General features: G+C 37.6%; 1 protein-coding gene across 1 annotated transcript; it reads left to right on the top strand.

Moving 5' to 3' along the window:
- Nucleotides 1-5,258: 5,258 nt before the first annotated feature.
- On the top strand, nucleotides 5,259-23,333 carry FOXN4 (forkhead box N4). The gene is made up of 10 exons (XM_075214264.1): nucleotides 5,259-5,537; nucleotides 5,945-6,030; nucleotides 17,724-17,887; nucleotides 18,329-18,429; nucleotides 18,538-18,648; nucleotides 18,836-18,963; nucleotides 19,065-19,161; nucleotides 20,547-20,754; nucleotides 20,937-21,320; nucleotides 22,068-23,333. Exons 2-10 carry the CDS (start codon nucleotides 5,948-5,950, stop codon nucleotides 22,316-22,318), a joined length of 1,527 nt encoding a protein of 508 aa, XP_075070365.1. The 5' UTR covers nucleotides 5,259-5,537; nucleotides 5,945-5,947; the 3' UTR covers nucleotides 22,319-23,333.
- Nucleotides 23,334-24,622: the final 1,289 nt, after the last annotated feature.

Genomic DNA, 24,622 nt, shown 5'->3' with positions numbered 1-24,622 from the left:
CCTTTTCTCAAAGACCATTGGGGGACAGCGCAACCATGGGGTGTAGAGGTGCCTGTAAGAGCTGAAAAAACCTTCACTGAAGCCTGGGCTCCTCCCCCTCTATATCTATCCTGGATCTTCTCTGCTATTTTTCTAACACAATTCCAATACAGGAGAGACCAAGACATAACCTAAGAATTAAAGAAGAAACAATAGCAAAGATGATATAGTCCCCTAACAAGAGGCAATTTAAGTAAAACAAAGGACAAAACCAGAGCGAAACTTGGGTGGGTGTCCAGTATCCCCGAATGGACTTTGAGAAAATGATTTAATGTAGATTCTAAAATCCCCTTTTCTCTATATATCTTAATATACTATGTCTTAACAACATAAATATACCATTTTAGAGTAAGCAGACAGCATAGGATCCTGCCTTTTTCTGACACTCAGAGGCTTTTTTAAAAAAACAAACAAACCCCCCCCTGCCAACAAATATATCCTTTATATATAAATTATCTATGTATAATGTATTAAATAATAGATGCCTAGTCTTTGTATTGTTTTGTTTTTATGTATTATGTAATGTGCTATGAATCATTGATGTGTATTGCATACTACTGTAAATTTCATGTATGGCACTGCAGACCTTTTGTGCCACCTTATTATTAAAAAAAAATAAAAATAATAATAATAATAATAATAATAATAATAATAATAACCCCTCTTTTGTGCACCATAGAGGAATAGGATGGATCTTACTAAGATACATTCTTAATGTCCTAACAATGTCTAAAAGTAAAAAGGAATCTTCTGTAATTGCTAAGTCCAGACATAGTGTAGGAATAACTATGCCCTTATTAATATGGAATCTTGACACAACCTTAGGTTAAAAGGAGGTAAGGCAGCCTTGTAAGAGAGAGAGCCCCCAACTCGGACACACTTCTCGCTGTAGAAATAACCAACAGAAAATTTGATTTCCAAGTTAGAAACTTAGTTTCTATACAATCCAATGGTTCAAATAGAGGATGTTGTAAGGCTGTCAGAACTAGATTAAGATCCAATGAGCAGCAGGAGTAAGAGGCTGGACATGTAGTACCATGTAGATTATCTTGGATTCTGGGTCAGCCTCCAAAACCTCGAGCCAGAGTCTTTCGGGTTGAACCATCTTTACGTAAGGCAGCATTTAGAAAAGGGATGGTAGTGGTTTTGTATAACCTTGCAATAGGAGCATCCCCTTTTGGAGGGGACTCCCAATTTTGCCTATCCTTTCCAGGAAAAGGATAATAGACTATAAGTCTGCGCAAGACCGTAAACATCAGGTTTGGCCCACGCTTCACACAAGAGCTTATTTAATTGAGGAGAGGACGGAAAAGAAACATAGTTTCTTTACTTCTTTTAAACAGACACTTCAGGAGACACAGGGTTCTCTGTGTCCTGATTCTTGATGTACGGCACTCACTAGGTTATCATTCCTTGTCATCAAGAGGATTACTCATTCAAATTTGAAGATTCCTCTATGTCGGATATTTCCGATATCTCACCTTCCTCCTTAAATGAAAGGTCAGAATCCTTTCATGACTGGTCATGGAGGTCATTACCTAGTCTAACAGAAGAGTATTCTAAAATAATTTCTAAAGACAAAGAAACCTTCATCAAGCCGTGAACCAATTTGGCCAAACTTTGGGCCCAAGGCGGTTCGTCTGAGGAAATTGGACGTGAAGCCTGGGGAAAGGTCCCTGCAGGTCCTGGTTTAGAAGCAGGAAAATTGAGAGGGTAGAATGAGGGAACATTTTTCTCACTCAGTACCCTGGGACAATTAACAAGCCGTGAAAGCTCAGCAATGAACTTGGCTAACAATTTAGTCTAGGAAGGTGGTTAAATAATGCAATTGTTATTTTGGCACAAGCTGACAGTATGTTCACTAGGAGGAACAAACATAGTACATTGGGTGAATATTATCTAATATAATCAGTGAGTACCCTAATATGGAGGTTTAACAGAACTAGTTTTTTCTACATTTAGCTCCATTATAGTTTAATATGGGTTATTTGTTCAAGATATGACTGACAATGGCAGTATCACTATGCAATATATTACTGAAAGTTTGGGGGTATCAATATGCAATTTATAGCTGACAATGGATGTATCTATGTGTAATATAGAACTGGCCATGAAGTTCTCTTTGGTCAATGTCTTCTGCATATCTAAGACGATCACCTTGAAACAAGTAACTGAGACTATTGCCTGATCAATTGGCTCTTTCATGGCGTGGTGAGGGTTTACCTATGCTCCTTACACAGTGAGTCCAGGAAACAATTGCCTCACAGCTCCGATAGGCCGAAGACGATCCAATTGATATGCTTTTGAATCCTCAACAACAGAGTGAGTGTAATTATGATTTTTAATATTCCCACTATAACAACACTTTATTGGGATTACCACTCTCTCTCCCTATCCAGCTCCAGTCTTCTTGATTTGGCTCTTCAATGCACCTGTGGCTGATGTAACTGACACCTTCTATCCAGAGACTGTGCAGGAAAGGGGATGATTACTTTTCATTCTTTAATTAATTGTTGTATGAACTTTATAGTTATGTATATATCAGGAAACACAGTTGTTTATTGTATTATTTGTGCATTATATGAACTGCAGTGGGGTATAACTGTGCTCTTTACGACTGCCAATGGGATGTTTCTTTGTGCAATGCTTGGCTGGCAAGTGTTAGGAGAGCCATTTTTATAAGACATGTATGGCTGGATATGGGGAGGGGGGCACCCTACACACATTACTTGGAGAATGGTGATTATATTGAATATTTTGCATAAACATACCCATTCCTAAAGCAACTTAAAAAGGTGCCTAGTCACTACACACTCTCATTTGACAGTTACCATTATAAACTCCTTGGAAAACATTGTACAACCCACTTATATGTGTTAAAAAAATATTTTCATATTTGCTCACAGTAAATGACATTTTGGTAACAGGAGCCCTAGTACTCTCAATGACATCAAATACTGACAAGTGTGGTACTTGTGCTACAAGACCATTTATCAGGGCTAAAAGAAGTGTAAAATTAAAAATGTATAGGCTTTGTTTCTGGAACTCTAACTGTATGGGGATTTAAGTAGAGTGCACATATTTGGTACAACTATAATCAGGAAAACAGGTTGCTGTTGATAGTACATTTCTGCAAGTGTAGTGCAATGTTTCCCTATTTTCATTATATAATCCACAGACAGTACAATATATACTTAGCCAAATTATTAGTATTAACTTTTATTTACATAGCACCAACATATTATGCAGGGCTTTCCATAGATTATTTCACAACAGTACCTGCTCCAGTGGAGCTCAGTCTACATTATCAACCACACAAATGCACACACAGTGACATTGATCTACCAGTATTTATTTGGAGTGTGGGAGGAAACTAGAGCACCCAAAAGAAACCCACACCAACAAGTCAAAAACATGTATGTTACCAAGAGGAAGCATTATCAGTCCAAAGTGTAAACTAGATTGTTTTGCCTTTGTTGATAAATTAAAATGGCAACTATACTGTATATATATATATATATATATATATATATATATATATATATATATATATATATATATATATGCACATGTGTATATATATACATATATATATATATATATGCACATGTGTATATATATACATATATATATATATATATATATATATATATATATATATATATATATATATAAAAAGGCAAAAAGGTAATTAATTAAGCATAACTTAAGTACAGATCCAATAAAAACATTACTTGAATTTTGTTTTCTTCTCAGAAAGATAGAGACCATGATAATTGTAAGTTATCATACGTGGGTTTGTAAATTACGTTTTCAGATGATACAGAGTAGAATTCTGCAGTATTGTTATAAGCTTTTCCTTATACGGCTCCAATGTATTATGCAGCCCTTTACATATAAATATTCAATGTAATAGAATTTGTACATGTAATCATTCACATCAGTCCTTGTCCCACTTGAGTTAACCTACAAGTATGTTTTTGGAGTATCATAGATATGTATAAATTAATTAACTGACAGTTTGGATCCATACACTGTGCAGCCGGTGATGCAGGTTGATTACTTCTCATTCACAAGTTTCAACACTTGAACTGATTGTTGTCCGAACATTCTATGATTCCATTACATCATACCATGATGATTCCATTACATCATACCATAGCTCACTCATTGTATAGTGCATTTTACATTACTTTCATCTTCTAAAACTGTAAAGATTTATAGTAACCTTTCCACCTGTATGTATTGGACGACGCTCATGAATAAACAAGTGTTGGTGCTATCCTGTACCAGACTATACACAGTGTACAGTACAAGATGAAACGGAGAATGTTATTCATTATTTTACACTCAGTTCCGGGTATAGACAACAGATTTGATTACTTGTTTGTTTCCCTCTCTCACACTGTGGGCGCCTCCCGTCCCTCCCTTTCTCTCCCCCTCCTGCCGCCATCCCAGCTGCCTTTCCCGGGCCGAGACGCGGGCCAAGCGGCGGGTATGGACAGCGCGGGCCGGGCGGGCTCATTGGCTGCCCAACGGCTGAGTGCAGGCTGTGAGGGAGCAGAGGGAGAGAGGATTACTCGGGATCACACGGCTCCCCTGACACCTGCTCCTAGGACTGCACTGTGGCTCGGAGACTGCCGGACTGACCCATCGGACGAGCCCAGCAGAGGAGACCTCAGTCCCCTGCTCCCGCCCTCGCCACAACTTTCAAAACCGCAACGGCTCTCCTGGCAGCGGGCACGTACTATCGTAACCCTGCGAAGGGGGGATTCTCATCCTGGACAGTAAATGTGCCTCGTTGTGTGCAGTGTCCGTGGCTGGAGACATCCCTGTCCGTGTGGGAAGTGCTACATGTAACAATCCGGGGACACGTACTTGGCACAGACATCAGTGAGCAGCAGGTGGCACGGTGCCGTGTGGTACCCAGCTGTGCGCTCCTCATACACACTGTACAGTGACCAGTTGCCATATTTAACCCTAGCAGTGTGGGAACACAGTAACCCTAACGGTGCCTGGACATAAATATAATAACATTACTTGTTGTCCCTGGGGTCTGTGTCTTGGTTGCTATGAGATGAATAAATACTACTGATGTCTCGGGGTGTCATGGTGGGCATTACAGCGGTATGGGCAGCCCCGCACATCCATGAGAAGACCGGACAATACTTCTAGCGGGCACAAAGGAGAACTTGTTGGGGGCAGTGGGGGCCGATAGTGCAGAGAAAGGGGGGGGGGACGCAGGACAGGGAGGACCAGACCTCGCAGCGAGAGAGATGTGGCCATGTCTGCCCCGATAGTGACCTGGGGGAGTTGTGCGCAGGCGCCGAGCTGGACAGCTCCTGAGAGGGAAATTTAAAAACGGTTTGGGACCAAATAGAAATCACATTACAAAGAAGAGAGCAGTGCCCAAGGAGAGAGAGAGAGAGAGCTGCTCACACACTGCAGATACCAGCTTCACCCATCAAAGGATATACCAGCTTGTTTAGGACTATTAGGTACTCACATGCTTTATTTTCCTCACTGGAATGTATGATTTCATCATTGTGATTCCCCACATGACATACAAGTACAATCTTTAAAGCAAACCAAAAAATAATCATGTCCCATACTTATATTACATATAAGTATGTACACATATATTGACCTTGATTATTGCATGCAAGACATTCCATTTACAGGTGCATATTGTTTTTATTTCTACCTCTATTGCTCATTTATTTTCCTTTGGTTTTTGTTTGCATGCAGCCGTGTTCAATTGTTCAAAGCATTGTCACCCAGACAAACACATTGTTAATTGAAATGGTTTTTTTTTGTGTCATTTGTACAAATTGTATGCAGTTAAGTTCAAAATGTAACCATCTATTTAATCTGACACCAAAATATGTTTATGTCATTCTTAAAGGAGATGATAGATAGTGACATCTCAGGAATTATGTCTGAAATTATCAGGACATCAGAACAAAATCACCCCCCAAGCCAAGAATACAGGTACCTTACTTTATATCATTGGTTGAACTGATTAACCATATTTTAACCATTGCACAGTAAATTCTCAAGTTCTAATATGAAATAATTTTATAATAAGTGGGTTGAATTGTGTTTTGATTTAATTATGTCTTTTATGTGGAAGCTCTGTTTAGAGGGTTTTTGTGTATCAGTTTAGCATCTATTAATTATATTATAATATGCATGCATGTACTTTGAATGTTTCTTTCATAATGTAATGAATATACTGAAACTGTGTTTCAGTGTATTTTTTTAACATAAGCATGGATTGCAAGTATAAGATATTGAGCCTCTGGAATTCAATAAATGTTCTCCTTAGCTGTAGCATTATTGAAGTTCAAAGTATTGCTATCAATTGTAGATTTTGTACACATCTCTAAATCATTGTGACTAGAATTTAATTAATGACTGTTACTGACTTTGTTTTTCGTATTTATTCTGCATTAATTATGCCATAAGAAATTTAGGAATCTTTTTTATTGCCTCTTCAGCAAAGTAGCCTATGAATTAGTTATAAGACAGCAAGCTAAAGAGCTGACGGAAATCCCTTAACTGTTACACTTCAGTTGAAAGAAACAGCAGTGTATGTACACATATACTTAATCATAATTGCACAAAAAAATTAGCTATTTCTGTATCAGTACAAATTGTATTTAACAGTTACCATATACAAAACAACATTAAGCAAACAGACATTTTGGGAGTATACAGTCAGAACAAAATACAGTATATTGACACCAAAAAAGTTCAGTGTTTTTTGAAAACATAATAAATACTGAATTTGTTAAGGTTTATTTTTATTAGAAATAAAGTCTAAGTGATTTTGAATATTAAAAATAGTATGACTTCATAATTATTTGCAAGCTGAATTCATAATTGACTTATTTGAAGATAAAGTTTTTAGCACCCCCTGGTGTATAAAAAGTAGAATATCTAGTATCTGTGTATTTTCTATTGTACTGCTGTATAAGTATGTGATAAACTGTTGTTGTTTTTTTTTTTTTTTGCTAAATGCTATTTTTCTTCTGCTACAAACTTCTGATCACAATAATTAATTTGGCTTAGATTAAAAAAGGACACTGTCTTTGAAAACAACAAAACACTTAAAATTTCACTTTTGCCACTCAGAAAGTAAATCAGTGCTTTCTTACATCCCTGGCTGTTAAAAATTAGGAACCTATGGGGGTCCACTATTTTGAACAAAATGATATTTAGAATGCAGATGGGAATCAGGTAACTGATACTGATTTCAATATGGATCTTGTCCTCATAGAGTGATAGCAATAAGGTTTCAAGTAATATCATTTGAATTCACATAGGCTTGTGTTCGGAAGCTAAGTAAGTTATGTATCCAAAGTTAATTAAACATTTCTAGTATTTGGATATGAAAAGATGGTTGATGTGGCTGAGATTCAGTTATTTTTATGTCGCTGTAATTTTTACTTTCACAAAACAACTTCAATGTGACAGATTTATGGATAATGTAAGAAAGTGTTAATATTGGGAAATTACTGAAGTTGGTGCTGAGCAAGATAATTCAGTGTCATAGGGTCTGATTCATTAAGGATCTTAACTTGAGAAACTTCTTATGTCAGTTTCCTGGACAAAACCATGTTACAATGCAAGGGGTGCAAATTAGTATTCTGTTTTGCACATAAGTTAAATACTGACTGTTTTTTCATGTAGCACACAAATATCAACTTTAAATTTCAGTGTACAAATAAGCTATCAAGTATTTGTGTGCTACATGAAAAAACAGTCAGTATTTAACTCATGTGCAAAACAGAATACTAATTTGCACCCCTTATATTGTAACATGGTTTTGTCCAGGAGACTGAAATAAGAAGTTTCTCAAGTTAAGATCCTTAATGAATCAGGCCCATAGTGTTTATTGATTTATGTCTCAGGGATCTTTAATCCAGCTGTAAAACAACCCCTTACATTTTCTCCTGCACAAATGTATGGAAAACTGCTTGTTTTATTTACTGTTTAAATTAAGATGACATTTAGCTCAATTCGTTAATAAATGTTATACCCGCAGCTGCCACAAAACCTAATTTATGATAAATTTTAAATGTAAAAAAAATCACTTTACATAAATTTAGAACAGATTTTGCCTTTTCCTCTTTTTTTAATTGACTTATTACTAAAAAGTTTTGGCATACCCATTAGTGAACAGTATGTTGAACCAACAAAGTTACTTTTGCACACTCTGCCTTATATGTTAGAGACTGTAGTCGTAGCACTGTAAACCTGTACCCTCCATTGTACTTCTTTTCCAGTAGTTGTGATTGCTCCTTAGAGAGCTGCGTAAATAATGGGAAGTTTTTTCATCAGGCCTGGCAGAGAAAAGAATAGAGCTGTCACATTGTATGAGTGCTGTTTACACTTGCCCTGTCACTATAGAACATAACGGGACCCGGGGATCACTGCGGGGTGGCTGTGCAGTCCCACATAACAGGGGTAAGAGAATGGCTCCCAATTAAAGAGAAAGACTGTGTGAATTTGCCTCTGTGAGGAGATCTCTAGGAGTTCATCTCTTAGAGCAGTCAAAGCATATTTAAGATATGATTATTCAAGCTTTAAATTATGTAGGAGCAGTTTGTCCTAATAACTGCAATAACAAGCACCAAATATCCTAACTGGCATGAAAAGAGGTTTGGTCTTTGTCCAACCTCAGCAACTTTATTGAAAGAGATAGAATAGTCCATCCGCTTTACTCATGTTCATGTGTTTCCGTTAACAAAGATTTAATTGTTACAAATCAAGAATTAGCTGAGAAAGGAAAATGTCGATTGGTTTATTTATTTATCCTTGTACTAAATTAGAAAGTTGCACAGACCTGTTATCATATATTTAGGAGCAGAAATGTTGCTTGCACTCAAAGGTAAAGTGAAAAATATATGGAATAGAAAAGTGCTTGGCTGTATTTTTTGTTTTACTCTGCAAAAATGATTGAGTTTAAAAAAAAAAAAAGTCATTTTTCGCTATCATGTCTTTGACATTCACTTAAAGTTAGTCATGTGTGGCCCCATTGTCCTAAGCTTGCCTTAGATGTTTTCTCTGTGTCAGATAAATGAAACCCGGCCATAACTGAAAGTTTTACGTTTTGAGAAATTGATTGGCAAATAGTGCAAACGCTAGAAGAAGCAAGGATCTGTGCTGTGTTAAAGTGATAACACTTGCAGTATTGGGGTGCTGTTTTTAGGGATAATAGACTAAAGAGTATAGCCTCAATATAAGAGGATAAAGTAAGTCCCTTGTTTCACTTGGCAAAATTCTTAGAAATCACTAGTTCAGATATAACTAGTTGAATTCTAGTAAAATTGTTATACATGTATTATAAATCTAACAGGTTCATCACTACGCCAATAATGCAATAAACAAAAGCATTGCTAAAACCTCCAGTCATAATATACATAATATCAGTTGCAGATACATAGTAAGAGCTCCTTATATAAGTGAAGAGACAAGTCACTTGTACAGTGTAAATGCAAATAAGCAGCAAATATACCGTAATCAAATTAAATCAGAAAAGTAATAATTTAAAGCCCAAACCTCATAGCATCCAGCAATAGACACTCAGGTTGAGCAATAAGTTATAACTCTGTGTGTGGATACCCAATATGGCTAAAAAGTGTTAGAGGGCCTAAATTCACCAAGTGGGAGGGGAAGGAGGGGCTCAAGTTTCCCTCAAAGCTGTCAGTGGGTGTACAGAAGGATACGGTTCACATCAGGGTGATTCAAAGTAATGAACTATGTTGAGTATTTATAATGTTATTTTAACATTATAACCAGATACAAGGACAGGCAACAACAAATCTGTAAATACATTTGTTACAACTATTCATTTAGTAAAGTGCTACACTGTCTTAAAAGACCACTAATTTAATATATATATATATATATATATATACATACATACATACATACATACATGCTACCAATAACACTCATAAATATAATAACATTTCCAGGAGCTTACTGGAAGTCAAGATATCTGAGGTAAAGTTGTGATGGTGGAGGGATTTTCCCACACACAGAGACTTCCTGTCAGTGATTCCACAGAAGTATACTGCAGTCAGTCTACCCTCAACCTGAAATAAAAAATAAAAGATAACAGACAACACAACAATAGATGGAAATATTTTCAATTTTCAAGTTCTGCTACAGTACGGGATTTTACATATGTGGGAGTTAGTAACTTGTTTATATAAATCAACTTGCAATTTAGGTTTGGTTTAACTTTGCTCATTTAATTTGTTATTTTCTATAGAGGCGAGGATTTGCATTCATTCCTTAAAGTGCTTTTCACTTTTTCACCTTTAGTAGAAAATTTAAATGTTTGTTTTTACAGATACAGTCCTTAATAAAGTACAAACTATATCTTGTGTAGCACATACAGTGTATATATTAGGCCAATGGATCAAATCAGTGTTGACCAGCTTCTTAGACATTGATGGACACGTTTTGTTTAATCGGCATGGTGGAGGGCTGGACAGCAAAGGGGGGAAAGTAAAAAGCGGTTGCAGTACTTAGAAAAAGGCCATACAAAGTGTGCACATGTGCAGTAAAAAAGTATATACTGTGCATAGCAGACCTATGCCCATCACACATAACCCCATAGTCAGCAATGCCCATCACATAGAACCCTATGCATTACATATATTGCTCTGTGTCTTGCATAACGACATCACGTCCAGCATATACAATGACTTATATCTCAGCCTCATGCCAACCATATATAGTTGTGTGCCCAGCAGGCACACTTCCACAGTCTCATGTCTACACTGTATGCAGAACTGTGCCTAATACACAACCTCATGCCAACTGCTTACTCATATCAACCACATTCAACCCTGTGCCCAAACTAGGAACCTAACGCCCACTACAGTCTCATGTCTACATTACATCTGCCCTGCCTTATAGTCTAATGTTCTCTGGTATTCTGGGCACATGGCTGTAATTGTATTGAGACAGCTTTATGACACAGGACTGAATACCCACTTACCTTTTGCACATATAGGGCTAGATATACTAAATTACAGGTTTGAAAAAGTGGAGATGTTGCCTATGGCAACCAATCAGATTCTAGCCGTCATTTATGTAGTACATTCTACAAAATGACCGCTAGAATCTGATTGGTTGCTATAGGCAACATCTCCACTTTTTCAAACCCGCAGTTTAGTAAATATACCCCATGGAGTCTATCTATAGCTCCTTTCAGCTGTAGTTGGATGTACAAGAGCAACAGTAATGGGAGATATAATATTTAAGTACTTTCATTTCTTTACTCTTATGTAACCAATCTTTAAAAGTGTTTGTGCAGGATTTTGTGAGAATTGATTTTGCTAAACTCTCCTTACATTCATATTACATGACGATTTGTTGGATTGCCCTTTATTTGTATATTTTTAGTAATTTTTCTCAATAAAAAGTTATTGCATAAAAAAATAAAAGTGTGTGCAAAAGTTTGTATTGTAGAGTCTTTATCATCCAGAATGTTGCTTCACAGCCTTTTGCTTTGTTGATATTGTGCTTGATTGTTTTGAAAATATATGTTTTGTTGCGCTTCATTTGTTTTAAAGTTTTAATCAATGTAACAGACCTGTTTCAAAAGGTTTTTAGTTCATTGTAACTAGGAAGATTTGTAATTGCACAATCATGCGCAAGTTATTCTATCCTGAGTTGCTCTTAATTTAACACAATTATTAAACCTTTAAAGAGTCACATTTCAAGTTTGAAAATTCATGAAAAGAAAAAAGTAATATCCGCCTTGAAATAATAATGTAAATTGAGATTGAGCCAAGTTATAAAAATGGCATTCGTATTGTAACCTGAATATTGCAAAATTGTGACAAAAAGACTCTCGTTAACTAATAAAGTATCCCTGGTCACAAAGGGCTTAACAGGAATATTTATGTAAAAAGTTAGGAAAGTTAGTTGGGACAGAAATAATAATAATGTTATACTTTTTTTTTGTTTACTTAAACATTTAGCCATGAATAATTTGCTTTAGGCTATGGAAACAAAATACATTTGTTCTCTTATGGATCACATTAAAAGGTCTCTTGTGACATCAGACCAAAGCTCCCTAATTTAAATTGATGGGAAATTCCTGCTTTGTTTTCTGTTCAGGAAATACATTGGGGCCCCTAGACAACCATAAAACAGGATTCAATGTTGCCTGTCAGAAACAAAAAAATTATATTTTGAAACGCTTAAAAAAATAGATATTTGTTTAAATGGATCTCAGTGATTATTTAACTTATTGTCAGTGCTTCAGTGTCCATGAGGAGCATGTTAAAGGTGCAGCTAGGAAACTATAACACCTAAAATGTATTGCTGGAGTTATTTTCTATAGATCTTAATGGGGTGACTACTTTATTGCATTATTCTTGATGCCTGTGATAGCATCCTGCCCATGTGAGAACAAGCCACTCACATATATACCCCTATATATAGTCATGATTAGTGACTAATATACAGGGTATTATTTCTGATATTATCATGATTAAAATGTTAAATGTTTCAATAAAATTAACTGACATCAGGCAGACATTTTTGTTTATTAATTTAATAATGTAAATGGTGATGAGTGGGGTAATTGGACTTATACTGTCTACATAGTATGAGATAGTCTAATCAATGTATGTCTTTTTTTGAGAAGAATGTCAAATGTACACACACCGCTGGCTGTCCTTCTTTGTCAATGTGAAATGTTAGGTATTCTATACCCAGCTCTATACAGTGCACTTCCCCTTGGTCTTCCCACCAGTATACTGCAATCTGTATACATTGTCCCTGCCTACCTGCAACAATCTTCCACCTGCCTCCCTCCACGCCCTACAGTAATCTGCTCACTGCCTCTCTATGTTCTCTATAATAGTTTTCCTCCCTCCACTCCTTTCAATAGTCTTTTCCCTGCCTCTCTTTGTTAATGTAGTTATCTTCTTATTGCCTCTCTACTCCCTGTAATTATCTTCACACTACATATGTATATTATTATTATAGTTTATTATGAGGCACCACAAAGGGTCTGCAGCACCGTACATATAGCATGGGGACAACAGTAGAAGGTAACAGTACACAGCATATAGGCAGCATACAAGTGCAAAAAGCACAAAAATTACAACGCCACAGACAGTGGGTCCACAGGCAAGAGGTAAACGTGACTGCCAGTGCATAGAGAGAGTGTGAAGGGAGGGAGGAGGAAAGTGTAGGAAGTAGGCTGAGCCTGTGCCCACAGGTGTAGGCACACTAAGAGGATTAGGGCCAAGATTGAGAAGCAAAGGCAAATAAAAAGAGGAGAGACAGCAGCAGGGGATGAGTGACGAAAAGGAGAAAAGAAGGGGGGGCAAGGTAAACAGGAGGAAGAGGACAAGAGGATAGGGGGCCCTGCCCAAGGGAGCTTACAATCTAAGGGTGAGGGGAGACTGACAAGAGACACAGAGAGGGAAGATATGGTAAAGGGACAAGAACTCAACGGGAAGAGGTGAACGTGAGTAAGGGAGCGGAGTAGGAAAGAGCGGGTGGTAAAGTATGGTAGGTGTAGAAGGATAGTGAAGAGGGTTGTAGGAGGGAAGGTTCAGTGAGGAAGGATAGGCTAATCTGAACAGATGGGTTTTGAGGGAGCGTTTGAAGTTAGGCAGGCTGGGGAAAAGCCTGATGGACCGGGGGAGATCGTTCCAGAGAAGTGGGGTAGCATGGGCGAAATCTTTAATGCGGGCGTGACAGGTGGTTATCAGATGGGAGGTGAGGGAGGTTCTAGTAATCATCTTCCTCCTGGCTCTCGCCACTTTCTGAAATAATCTTGCTCTTACATTCTCTGCAATAAACTACTTACGGTTTCTCTCTGTTCCCTGCAGTAATATTCTCACTATATTTATCCCATCTCTCTGCTCCTTGTAATTTTCACCTACATCACTATGCTCCCTGCTATAATTTCTTCCATTGCCTTTCTCTATTTCTGTGCAATAACGTTCTTATGCCTCTCTCTGCTTGCCGTGATGTTTCTCCAACGCTGCTTACCACAATATTCTCCATTATCATCACCCTTTATCACCATTTATTTATATAGCAACACTGATTCTGCAGCGATGTACAGAGAACTCATTCACATCAGTCCCTGCTCCATTGGAGCTTACAGTCTAAATTCCCTAACATACACAAACAGAGAGACAGAGGGTAGGGTCAATTTTGATAGCAGCCAATTAACCTACCAGTATGTTTTTGGAGTGTGGGAGGAAACTGGAGCATCCGGAGGAAACCCACGCAAACACAGGGAGAACATACAAACTCCATGCCTCTCAATGCTGCTTGTCATAATGTTCTCCATGCCTCTCAATGCTGCTCATCTATCTCTGCTCCCTGCATTAATGCTCTCCATGTCTACTTCTGCTCCATGCATTAAAGTTCCCCATGTCTCTCTGTGCTTCCTGCATTAATGTTCCCCATTTCTATCTCTGCTCCCTGCATTAATGTTCTCCATAACTATCACTGCTTCCTGTATTAATGTTCCCTATGTTTATCTCTGCTCCCTGCATTAATGTTCCCCATATTTATCTCTGCTCCCTGCATTAATGTTCCCCATGTTTATCTCTGCTCCCTGCATTAATGTCCCCCCATATTTATCTCTGCTCCCTGCATTAATGTTCCCCCATATTTATCTCTGCTCCCTGCATTAATGTTCCCCATTTCTCTCTCTGCTCCATGTAGTAATGTTCTCCATGTTTCTCTCAGCTCCCTACAATAATGTTCCTCATGCCTCTCTGTGCTACTTACAGTAGACTTCCCCCTGACTTTTTCTGCTCACCAAAATTTATGAAAAGGTTAAAGTCTCTATGTTGGAAATAGCTAAACTTACAAATAGCACTTTCACATTCCCCGCTGCCTTCTGTATTAGATAAGTCCTGTCTTTCAAAGCTGCAGTCTCCTTTCTCTCTCTGCCTAAAGTAAGTTATCTGCTGAGCTGAGCTGAGGAGAGAGTAGGACAGCAGACAATGGAAGGGCACACATGCATACATGGGTAAATCCACATGTAGACCTACAGAAGCACCAAAGGTATATCCACATTACACCTACATAAACAGAAATGGCAATAGTACATAGAGGTACACATGCATACAAAGGGATACTTCTATAATTTTGCATGAATACAAACTCACTATAAAATGATAAATATACAATCATAAACATATCAACAGTACACACGAAGTAAAGTATACACACATGTATATAAAGATACATTTTTTACACATTTGCACACACACACAAATACTTCCATGTTCACAACCATACACATAATATTATGCTGAAGGGAAAGAACCCAGCCACACATTCACAGTAACAGACATACTGCTAAACACACACTTAATGCATACATATGGACACAATATATGTAAATTAAGCACTTGTGCATAAAAACACACTGCACTAGAACAGTTATGTTACACTGTTTCACACTAGGCAACAACTGGGTCACATTTGCAGTATTATATATTGAGAAAGGTTGAAAAAGAGAGGTCCATCAAGTTCAACATTTTATATTAAAATATGACATACCTATGACATTAGGAACTTTTACAAAATTATATTAAATGTAATTGGTAATTATTTTAATAACTGGAGGTTCACAAAAACCACTAACATTTGTAGGAGACAACTACAGCAAAGCATTGTTTTAGAAGCTTTTTTGATCTAATTTGAGAAAAGAAGACAAAAAAACAAAAAAGTATTCACTTTGCTATATAACCTTCACCTTTGTGGCTGCTGAGTCATTCAGCTAACAGAAACCTGCTGGTTTATTTGACTAATGAATATCTAGCTGACAGTGGCTGGTAATTTTATAGATGTTAATAATCATTATACACATTAGTGCTTTCTAACTACATAGCAAAAATGAGGTTAGAAAAATAAATACGATGATACTAGATGTTGTCTACATATTTAAACATAATATCATAACACATAATTTACACTATTTCATCATTCTTACATTAGTAATCAAATAACTATGACAGTTTAGAAAAGCATTATACTGTAATTGCTATATTATGAAGGGATGCACAACCTATGAGTCAGGCCATAGGTTGGCTTCCAGACTCAGTCACATATACAGTATATTTTGGGAACTGTCTCTTTTGGGGTCCCAGAAGAATGGACACTGACACATGGGGTCACAGAATAATGCATTTTGGCATGGGGGATTCCAGCGAAAGAAGGTTAAGCTCCATATTTGCTTTTACAATATGAATCATTAGTAAATCTGTTGGAACTGGATAAGAGCAAGCCAAGGGCTTTGTAACCTGTTCGTTGACACCCATAAAAATGAGGCCCAATTATTTTTTTTTAGTTTATTTTTTGAAAATTTTGTGTAATGCATTACTGCCTTTTTTACTCTGATATCAGGGCCAAAAAAGAGACCCTGGGTTAGAGAGTAAGAGATTTGGCGTAAAAAATCCTAGACCATATTATTATTGTCAGATTAATATATTGTTAATCTGCAAAGAAATGTTAATAGCAGCATGTTATTATATTGAAATTAAAACATTATAAGTGGAACTGGCTGCTTTATTAAATAACATCATGAGGCATGATTTTGTGGTTCTATAGCAAGTATAGCTCTGTTAAGTGTTAACACACTGTTTGATAGTGTTTTACAATCTTGGAAATAGGGTTGCACATGACAGGAGGTATTCGTACAGGGTTTTGACTCTTAACACCCCTCATCCGACCTTTCGATTCAAAATAAGAAAAAATCACGAGCTCCCTCTTTCAGGCCAGTAGGCACCAGGCGGGTGGCAGATGGCAAGTTTTTGTGCGTTACTTGTCTGCTGTCATTCAGCTAGATTAATGCAGGGTCTCTGTAGAGGGGGATAGAAAAGGGGGAGGAAAATGAAAAAGAGAAACAATTAACCTACAAACAAAACAATGGAGGCACGTGTCAGTCGACTCTAGCCGTTTGTGGGACACAATGGGCAATCATCTTTCAATAACAGAACCAACTGTTGCAATCCAGCCGGGCCTGTCCAGCTTTCAAATTATTTTGTTTGATCTTGTTTGTTTATGATTCAGCCAATGGGAGAGCTGGAATAAAGGTCAGCTGGGTCCTCCTTCTCCTCCACTACCATCGTTCACCCTGCAAAATTGCAAAAGAAAGGGATATTATGGACATGAATGGAACATCTTCCTGTTTTGCTACAAATGCATTTTCAGAGCAGACTAATCAAAACAGTTCGCTGTGCAGTGTTTAGGACATGTCAATTCTAATGAAATGATTGCATGTTCATTTTTATTATTAATGTATTTCTGCATATTTTAATACACATTATATATATATATATATATATATATATATATATATATATATATATATATATGTGTTAATTATGTGACGTAAATTTAAGCTATTGAATTTGTCAGCACTTCACATACAGCATATTGTCCTGTCATGTAAAAGGCTCAATTTTGGAAAAAAATAAATATTACTGTGGGTTAATTCTTAGGCATCACAGTGGTAATCGTGGTTTCATTAGAATCTTAAAGAGCATTTTGTAGAAGCATAATTCCATCTTAAAGTAACTGGTCAGTGACCAATGATGGAAACATACAGTTTTTTTTTATTATCTATCATTTGAACTGTCTTTGCTTAGCTGTGATATTAATGCTTACAGGCTTGTGACCTCCGACCCCTCCCAAATGCGAGAGGATGATCTGCCTAACGACTTACAATCTCTGTCATGGCTGACCTCTGTGGATGTGCCCAGGTTACAGCAAATGACCAGTGTTAGGATGGAGTACAGTATACCCTCACAAAACTCAGTGATACAACAGCCAGGTATGAGGAGTGTTTTTCTATTATAAATACAATCTATGGGCAGATTCAGCTAAGTTTGACGAGACTCAACAGGATGTTAGGGTAGAAGTACAAGCAAAAATGATCAATGTTTTATGTACCATAATACCTGGACATGCACACAGGAGCACATCACACCAGGCTCCTACGGGACTTCTCTCCTAATTGAATCTGCATCTTTGTAGGTTTTGGGGGAGATTCAACTCAGCTTGTTGGAGCCTTACGCGATGTGCCTCTGCACAAAATGTATGGGTATTACAGTACATAAAACATTAAGAAATATGTCATGTTTTAGTACCCTAACGTCCTGGCGGAGTGTAATCACGCGAGGCTCCATCGAGACTTTGTGCTGCATTGAATCTCACCCTAAGCCTACGGAACAATGTGTATTAATTGTCACTTGTTAAATGATCTCCTACCTAGGTCAGCTATCAAATGTCATGTCTGGACAAATGATTCATATACCAGCAAGCATGCAACAAGGCATTCTGGATCTTAACACCATGAGTTCACATGGATCTAATGTAAGTGACTAGGGTATTTTACCCACAGCATAGAAGTATGTATACAAATATATTCTGGTAGCAGCAAAATTGTGAACTCATTGTTGTGTATTTTTTCTTTACCATTAGATTAGCCAGTACAATATGGGTGGACATCTGTCTCCAAGCCTTCAGTCCCAGCAGCCTATATATCAGTCTCATTCCCAGCAAATGTATGCCTTATCTCAGGGCACTCAGCAGGTAAGCTGCTCCATACGTTATTGGTCTGTAACACTTCCACCATGCTGTATAGGTCTCTCTGCTCTGGTACATTAAATATACATATTCACTTGTCCTCACCATTAAAAAGTATTCAATAATTTAGTGTTATATGAGGAAAACGTTAGGCTGTCTGTGTGACTTCTGGCTTATACTTCTTTTATTGTAGTGTTCTCCTGCTGGGATATTTAGCAACTCCTACAGAGCACAGCCTCCATACGCTCAGACACGCCTGGCAGTTCATCCTACACAGGACTTGCACCCTAAGAACTACCCTAAACCTATCTATTCCTACAGGTGAATGTGTAATTGTTGTACTTATGTCATTATTTTAATTGTCTGCAACTTACAGCGCTGTCATACTTATCTATCCACCACAATTTGTTTCTCTGTAACAGCTGCCTTATTGCAATGGCCTTAAAAAACAGCAAGACTGGCAGCCTGCCTGTGAGCGAGATCTACAGTTTCATGAAGGAACATTTCCCATATTTCAAGGTAACAGAATGTTGTTCTATAATTATTGACATGTATGGTTTCAATTGTGTCTTGTGTGCATACATAACGTAAAATACTTGCTTACATTATTGTCTAGAAGATTTTTGATAAACTTCTACACAAAGGCACATTCAGTTAGCAAATATGGTTGTTTTTGATGACATGGGCCCTGCATTGTAAGTCAGTCTGATTAGATTGGAGTTTAGGATGGAAAATCAGCCAATGACTCCACTGCATGTTCAGAGTCATTACTCATGCAGGAACGACTTATTGCACTGTTCAATCTGCTCATACTTCATGAACAACCACTTCTGTACAATTTAGACAGTGATATGTGTGGCCACATTGACCACGAAACCTGTCATTAGGCAATTGAGACCAACAACTACACTCATCTGTGTGTGGGTTGCTTACGGCTTTTGAATTTCTTTAAAAAGTGCTATTTAGAAGTAATTATTCTTCAGTTACTTAAGTTTTTAAAAGGGCTTATAAAATATATTCTGTTTATCTTATAACACCAGTTTTTACTGGTCCATATAAAACAATCTGTTCTTATGTTGGAGAGCGTTTTTCCAGTTGATAGACCATGGAGTACAGTGTAATGGTTGGTGCGTGGATAATGTAAGGTTATTCCAGTAATGTTTGTGCATGTGTGTGTTTTCAGAAACATGGAATTTGATGGAGATAATAACCAAATGGTCCATTTAATGTGTAATTCTTGTATGTTATATTCTGGGCTTTGGAATTATTATTTTATTCAAGGCTGTTAAATGTCCTTAGACAAATGATATTTAGACAATGCCAAAGATGGATGCAATCATATGAAATTGTCAAACAACTATTCAGTACTATTTCAATAATGAAATGTAGCAGTTATACATATAGATTTGCATTAACATAAAGCTCAAATAAAAAATTACCAATACCACCGCACAGACATATTCACAAACGTAATGTTCAGATCACATGGGGCCCAAACATACAATGATTGCAGTCATCGGTAATTGTTTTTTTCCTGTAAGATAAAAATAAGATCAGATTTTTTTAGTTCATGATGATCATTTGAGGTCCAAGGAAGCTCACATCTGCAGTCTGAATTGGCCAAATTGGTGAATAAAATTATTGCATATGTAGCCACCTTTAGGTTATGCCCAACTATATGATGTTATGTGTTTTTGTTTCAAATGTCCTTACTAGACACTTATGTGAATATCGCTCTTTTCTTCATTGAATATTGCATTGTAATTGTTCACCACCTATTCTTTAACATAATTCTATCTCAGCTCTTCTTAAATTCAGCTGAACCGACAATAAAGTAAGTTAGGGTAATGTATCATTTGTGCCGCTTACATGGTTCAACAGTTGTGTGTTGTATGTATCTTCAGACAGCACCAGACGGCTGGAAAAACTCAGTACGACACAATCTGTCCCTGAACAAATGCTTTGAAAAGGTAGAAAACAAGTTGAGTGGATCTTCACGCAAAGGATGTCTGTGGGCATTAAACCCAGCGAAGATCGATAAGATGGAAGAGGAGATGCAGAAGTGGAAGCGGAAAGATTTGCCAGCCATTCGCAGGAGCATGGCTAATCCAGGTAAGGAGATGCATACTAGTTGACCTGTGTTATATTGGTTCATGGTATTATAGACCAGTATATGCTCAGGACCTCTAAACTAGGTGGCCTTAAGACCCCATTTAAGCTTTACCAGTCTGTATCTAGGTCTCTTTAAATTGATCCTTTGACCCAAAGCTTCCCAAAATAATTTTCTTTTCTAGATGAACTGGATAAGCTGATTATGGACAGACCTAAAAACTGCAAAGCTCCAAGTAAGCTGGCAACCACAGAATCATCAACAATGACAAATTTTGGAAGTGTACCAGGAAGAGTCCCTATCACTCAACTACAGCCACACCCCATCATGACTTTGTCTTTACAATCCATACCATTACACCATCAGATTCAGACTCAGGCCAGGATTGCATCCAGCTCTCCTGCCCCAGCCCAAAGCCCTCCTCTCCATGTGGTTCCAGAAATGACCCAAAGCCCACTGCACCAGCATATCATAGGCAGGGCGGCCTCTGACTTTCTCAGCCTTACCTCAGACATGAGCACAGAGGTGGATTCCCTTGATCCTAGCATCATGGATTTCGCTCTACAAGGTAGGATGTTAATCTGACAAAAAGGTTGTTTGGGACAATAATGAGTTGATAGTATATAAACATGAGAACTCACATACTCAACATGTTCATAGGGCATTAAGGAATAATCTCAGTTAATGAATGACACTTGCTCACAAATAATATTTTTGCAGTTCTGTGACCATGTGATATGAGAAGTGCAGAGAGGTCAGATACAATTCTCAGTAATGATTTGCAAGCTTCTTTATCTTATAGAGTGTTTTAGAAAATCACAACTACTGCACATCTTCAGCCATTACATTCAGAATGGGAAAACTGGGTAGATTTCGCAATAGCCAAAAAGTGTGTTGTGTACTTCTACTAGGGTAGGATGAACCTGACAAATTGGTCGCCCAGAAGACTAAAGGACCCCCAAATATGGACATATCACTGTGCTAAAGTTGAATTGGGAGCCTAGCTGCTATTAGCAAATATAACCAGTGGGCAGTAAGGGGCTAAAATCTATGGAGGTCCTTTGTCCTCAGGACGACCAATTGTCACATTACATTCAGGATCTCATAAGCATGAGGTATACTCAAATAAATGTACACTTTATGTCTATCTTTATGCATAATATAAAGTGAAATTCAAATGCCAGAGAAAACTATTTTCATAGCCATATATTTGAAATTAAAATGTGCACCTTTTTTTTCATATACTGTATGTGCGTTTATGACAGATGTCCATATGCACTTTGCAAACCAGTATTTATCTCTGCATTTTTTCAAGGTAATATCTGGGAAGACATGAAGGATGAAAGTTTCAATCTGGACACATTGGCAGCCTTCAGTAACTCCCCTCTCCAGCTGTCAGACTGTGATTTGGGTTCCATTGGTCTAACACAGGTGTCTAGTAGCAGTGACCATTCCTTCACAGACTTCCAAGTCACCAGCCTATATACCACATATGCTAATATGGACAATGCGACACCTTCCCAGTGTGTGACAGGAGCAGGAAATAAACCTATTGCTTTGCTATAGGTCTACTGCAGACAACATAGGCACCAGAACCAAAACTGCAAGGAACAGGATATAAAGTGAACTTCTTGTTTATATCATTTCTTATACCATATATACCAGAATATATAGTGTATTGGATTTAGAGAAATCCTTTTTTTATTTCTGGAACCATTTTTCTCTACTGTAAGAAAACCTACTACTATTGAAGTTGCTTCTGATCATCTACTGGTCATACTCAGCACACATACTTCCAATATGAAGATTAAACTTGCACTGAACTAATTGTTAAATATTGCCAGTTGAACAGATGGAACCATGATTTCAATAGCACTATATCAGATCTGATTGTTTTCATTTTAGCTTGCAGTGAACAAACCATAAAACACATTCCTGTGCAATTGTTAGTCCTGCCTGGCAGTGAAAGGTATTTTGGGGCTCTACCACAGCTACCATTACAAGAATTATGGGTCAAATTTCAATAGTTTGGGTTATTTTCAATTGATACACCTGCAAATGTTTATCGGGACATCTAGGATCACTGTCAGGTAAAAATGTGACTGCCTCGTATCTGTATATCCATAGACATCAAACCCAACTCAGTTAGCAGACCTCAGAGTAACTAATTACACATGTTTTCAGAGGGCATTCTTGCAAAACAGCAATTCGTTTACTTACTCTTTATTTTAACCTTTTATTATTGTTTCCTAATTCAGGGGCATTTATTGTCAAAGAAAAAGGTTATTGTTATGTAGTTACCCAAAGGGCCTCCTTTGCAGTCTGAATCACTACTATATACACACACATGCAAATTACCTCTTGTCTACATAATAGAAGAAAGATTAATTCAATTGTGTCATTTTAAACAAAATATGTTTAATTATGTTTAAATCATTACCTGTATGTAACATGTTTTTTTTTACCAGCTTGTCATACTAATCTGTCATAGAGTGAGCCATCCTCACACACCAAGTGCAGTTATTATATTTAACTATAGGCGGCATATGATTAAGGCACAAACCAAGTTGCTGGGTTTTTTTTTGGTTTTTTTTACACACACAAACACATACAAAAAAACAAACTATCAAACAGCCACAACATTAAAATAACCTGCCTGATATAGTGTATGTGTCATGTTGCCAAAACGGCTCTGACCCGTCAAAGCATGGACTCCACAAGACCTCTGAAGGTGTCCTGTGGTATCTGGTACTAAGACGTTAGCAGCAGATCCTTAAAGTCCTGTAAGTTGCAGGGAGGGGCCTCCATTGTTTGGGCTCGTTTTTCCAGCACATTACACAGATGCTTGATTGGGTTGTGATCTGGCCAAGTCAACACCTTGAACCCTTTCCAATGTTCCTCAAGCCATTCCTGAACAATTTTTGCAGTGTGGCAGAGTGTATTATCCTGCTGAAAGATGTCATTGCCATCAAGGAATACCGTTGCCTGATCTGCAACAAAGTTTAGGTAGGTGGTACGTGTCAAAGTAACATTCATATGAATGCCAGCACCCAAGGTTTTCCAGCTGAACATTGCCCAGAGCATAACACTGCCTCAGACAGCTTGCCTTATTCCCATAGTGAATCCTGGTGCCATCTCTTCCCTAGGTAAACGACGAACATGCATCCATCCACAGGATGTAAAATAAAAAATGTGATTCATCAGACTAGGCCACCTTCTTCTGCTGCTCCATGGTACAGTTCTAGCATTCACTTGCCAACTGTAAGTGCGGTGGACAGTGGTCAGCATGGGCATTCTGACCAGCCTGCGGCTACACAGCAAGCTGGGATGCACTGTGTGTTCTGACACCTTTCTATCATAGCCAGCATTACATTTTTCAACAATTTGTGCTACTGTAGCTCTTGTGTGGGATAGGACCAGACAGCCGCAATAAGCCTTGAGCACAGATTCTCAATCTGTGAACCTGCTCAGATTGGGCCGGTTCACAGATTGTCCTTTCTTAGACCACTTTTGGTAGGTACCATCCACATCTAGCCACCGAAATTTTATCCCTTGTCAAAGTCGCTCAGATCCATGTGCTTGCCTATTGTTCTTGCTTCCAACACATCAACTTCAAGAACTGACTTTTCATTTTCTGCCTAATATATCCCACCCCTTGATAGGCATCATTGTAACAAGATAATCGATTTTATTGACTTCACTTGTCTGGTTTTAATGTTGTGGCTGTGACCAGACATTTAGTAATTATTTTCCAATTTAATTTTTCATAAAGCAAATGAAAAAAAAACAAAGTCTTAATATTTTAATCAATGACCTTTGTAAGTTATTTGTGAAAACATCTATTACGTCCTGGCTAAATATTCTTATACC

This window comes from Mixophyes fleayi, chromosome 1 (assembly GCF_038048845.1).
Source record: "Mixophyes fleayi isolate aMixFle1 chromosome 1, aMixFle1.hap1, whole genome shotgun sequence".
NCBI classification, from domain to species: domain Eukaryota; kingdom Metazoa; phylum Chordata; class Amphibia; order Anura; family Limnodynastidae; genus Mixophyes; species Mixophyes fleayi.
The sequence above is the reverse complement of the archived record's forward strand: the minus strand, read 5'-3'. Positions and strand labels throughout refer to the sequence as shown.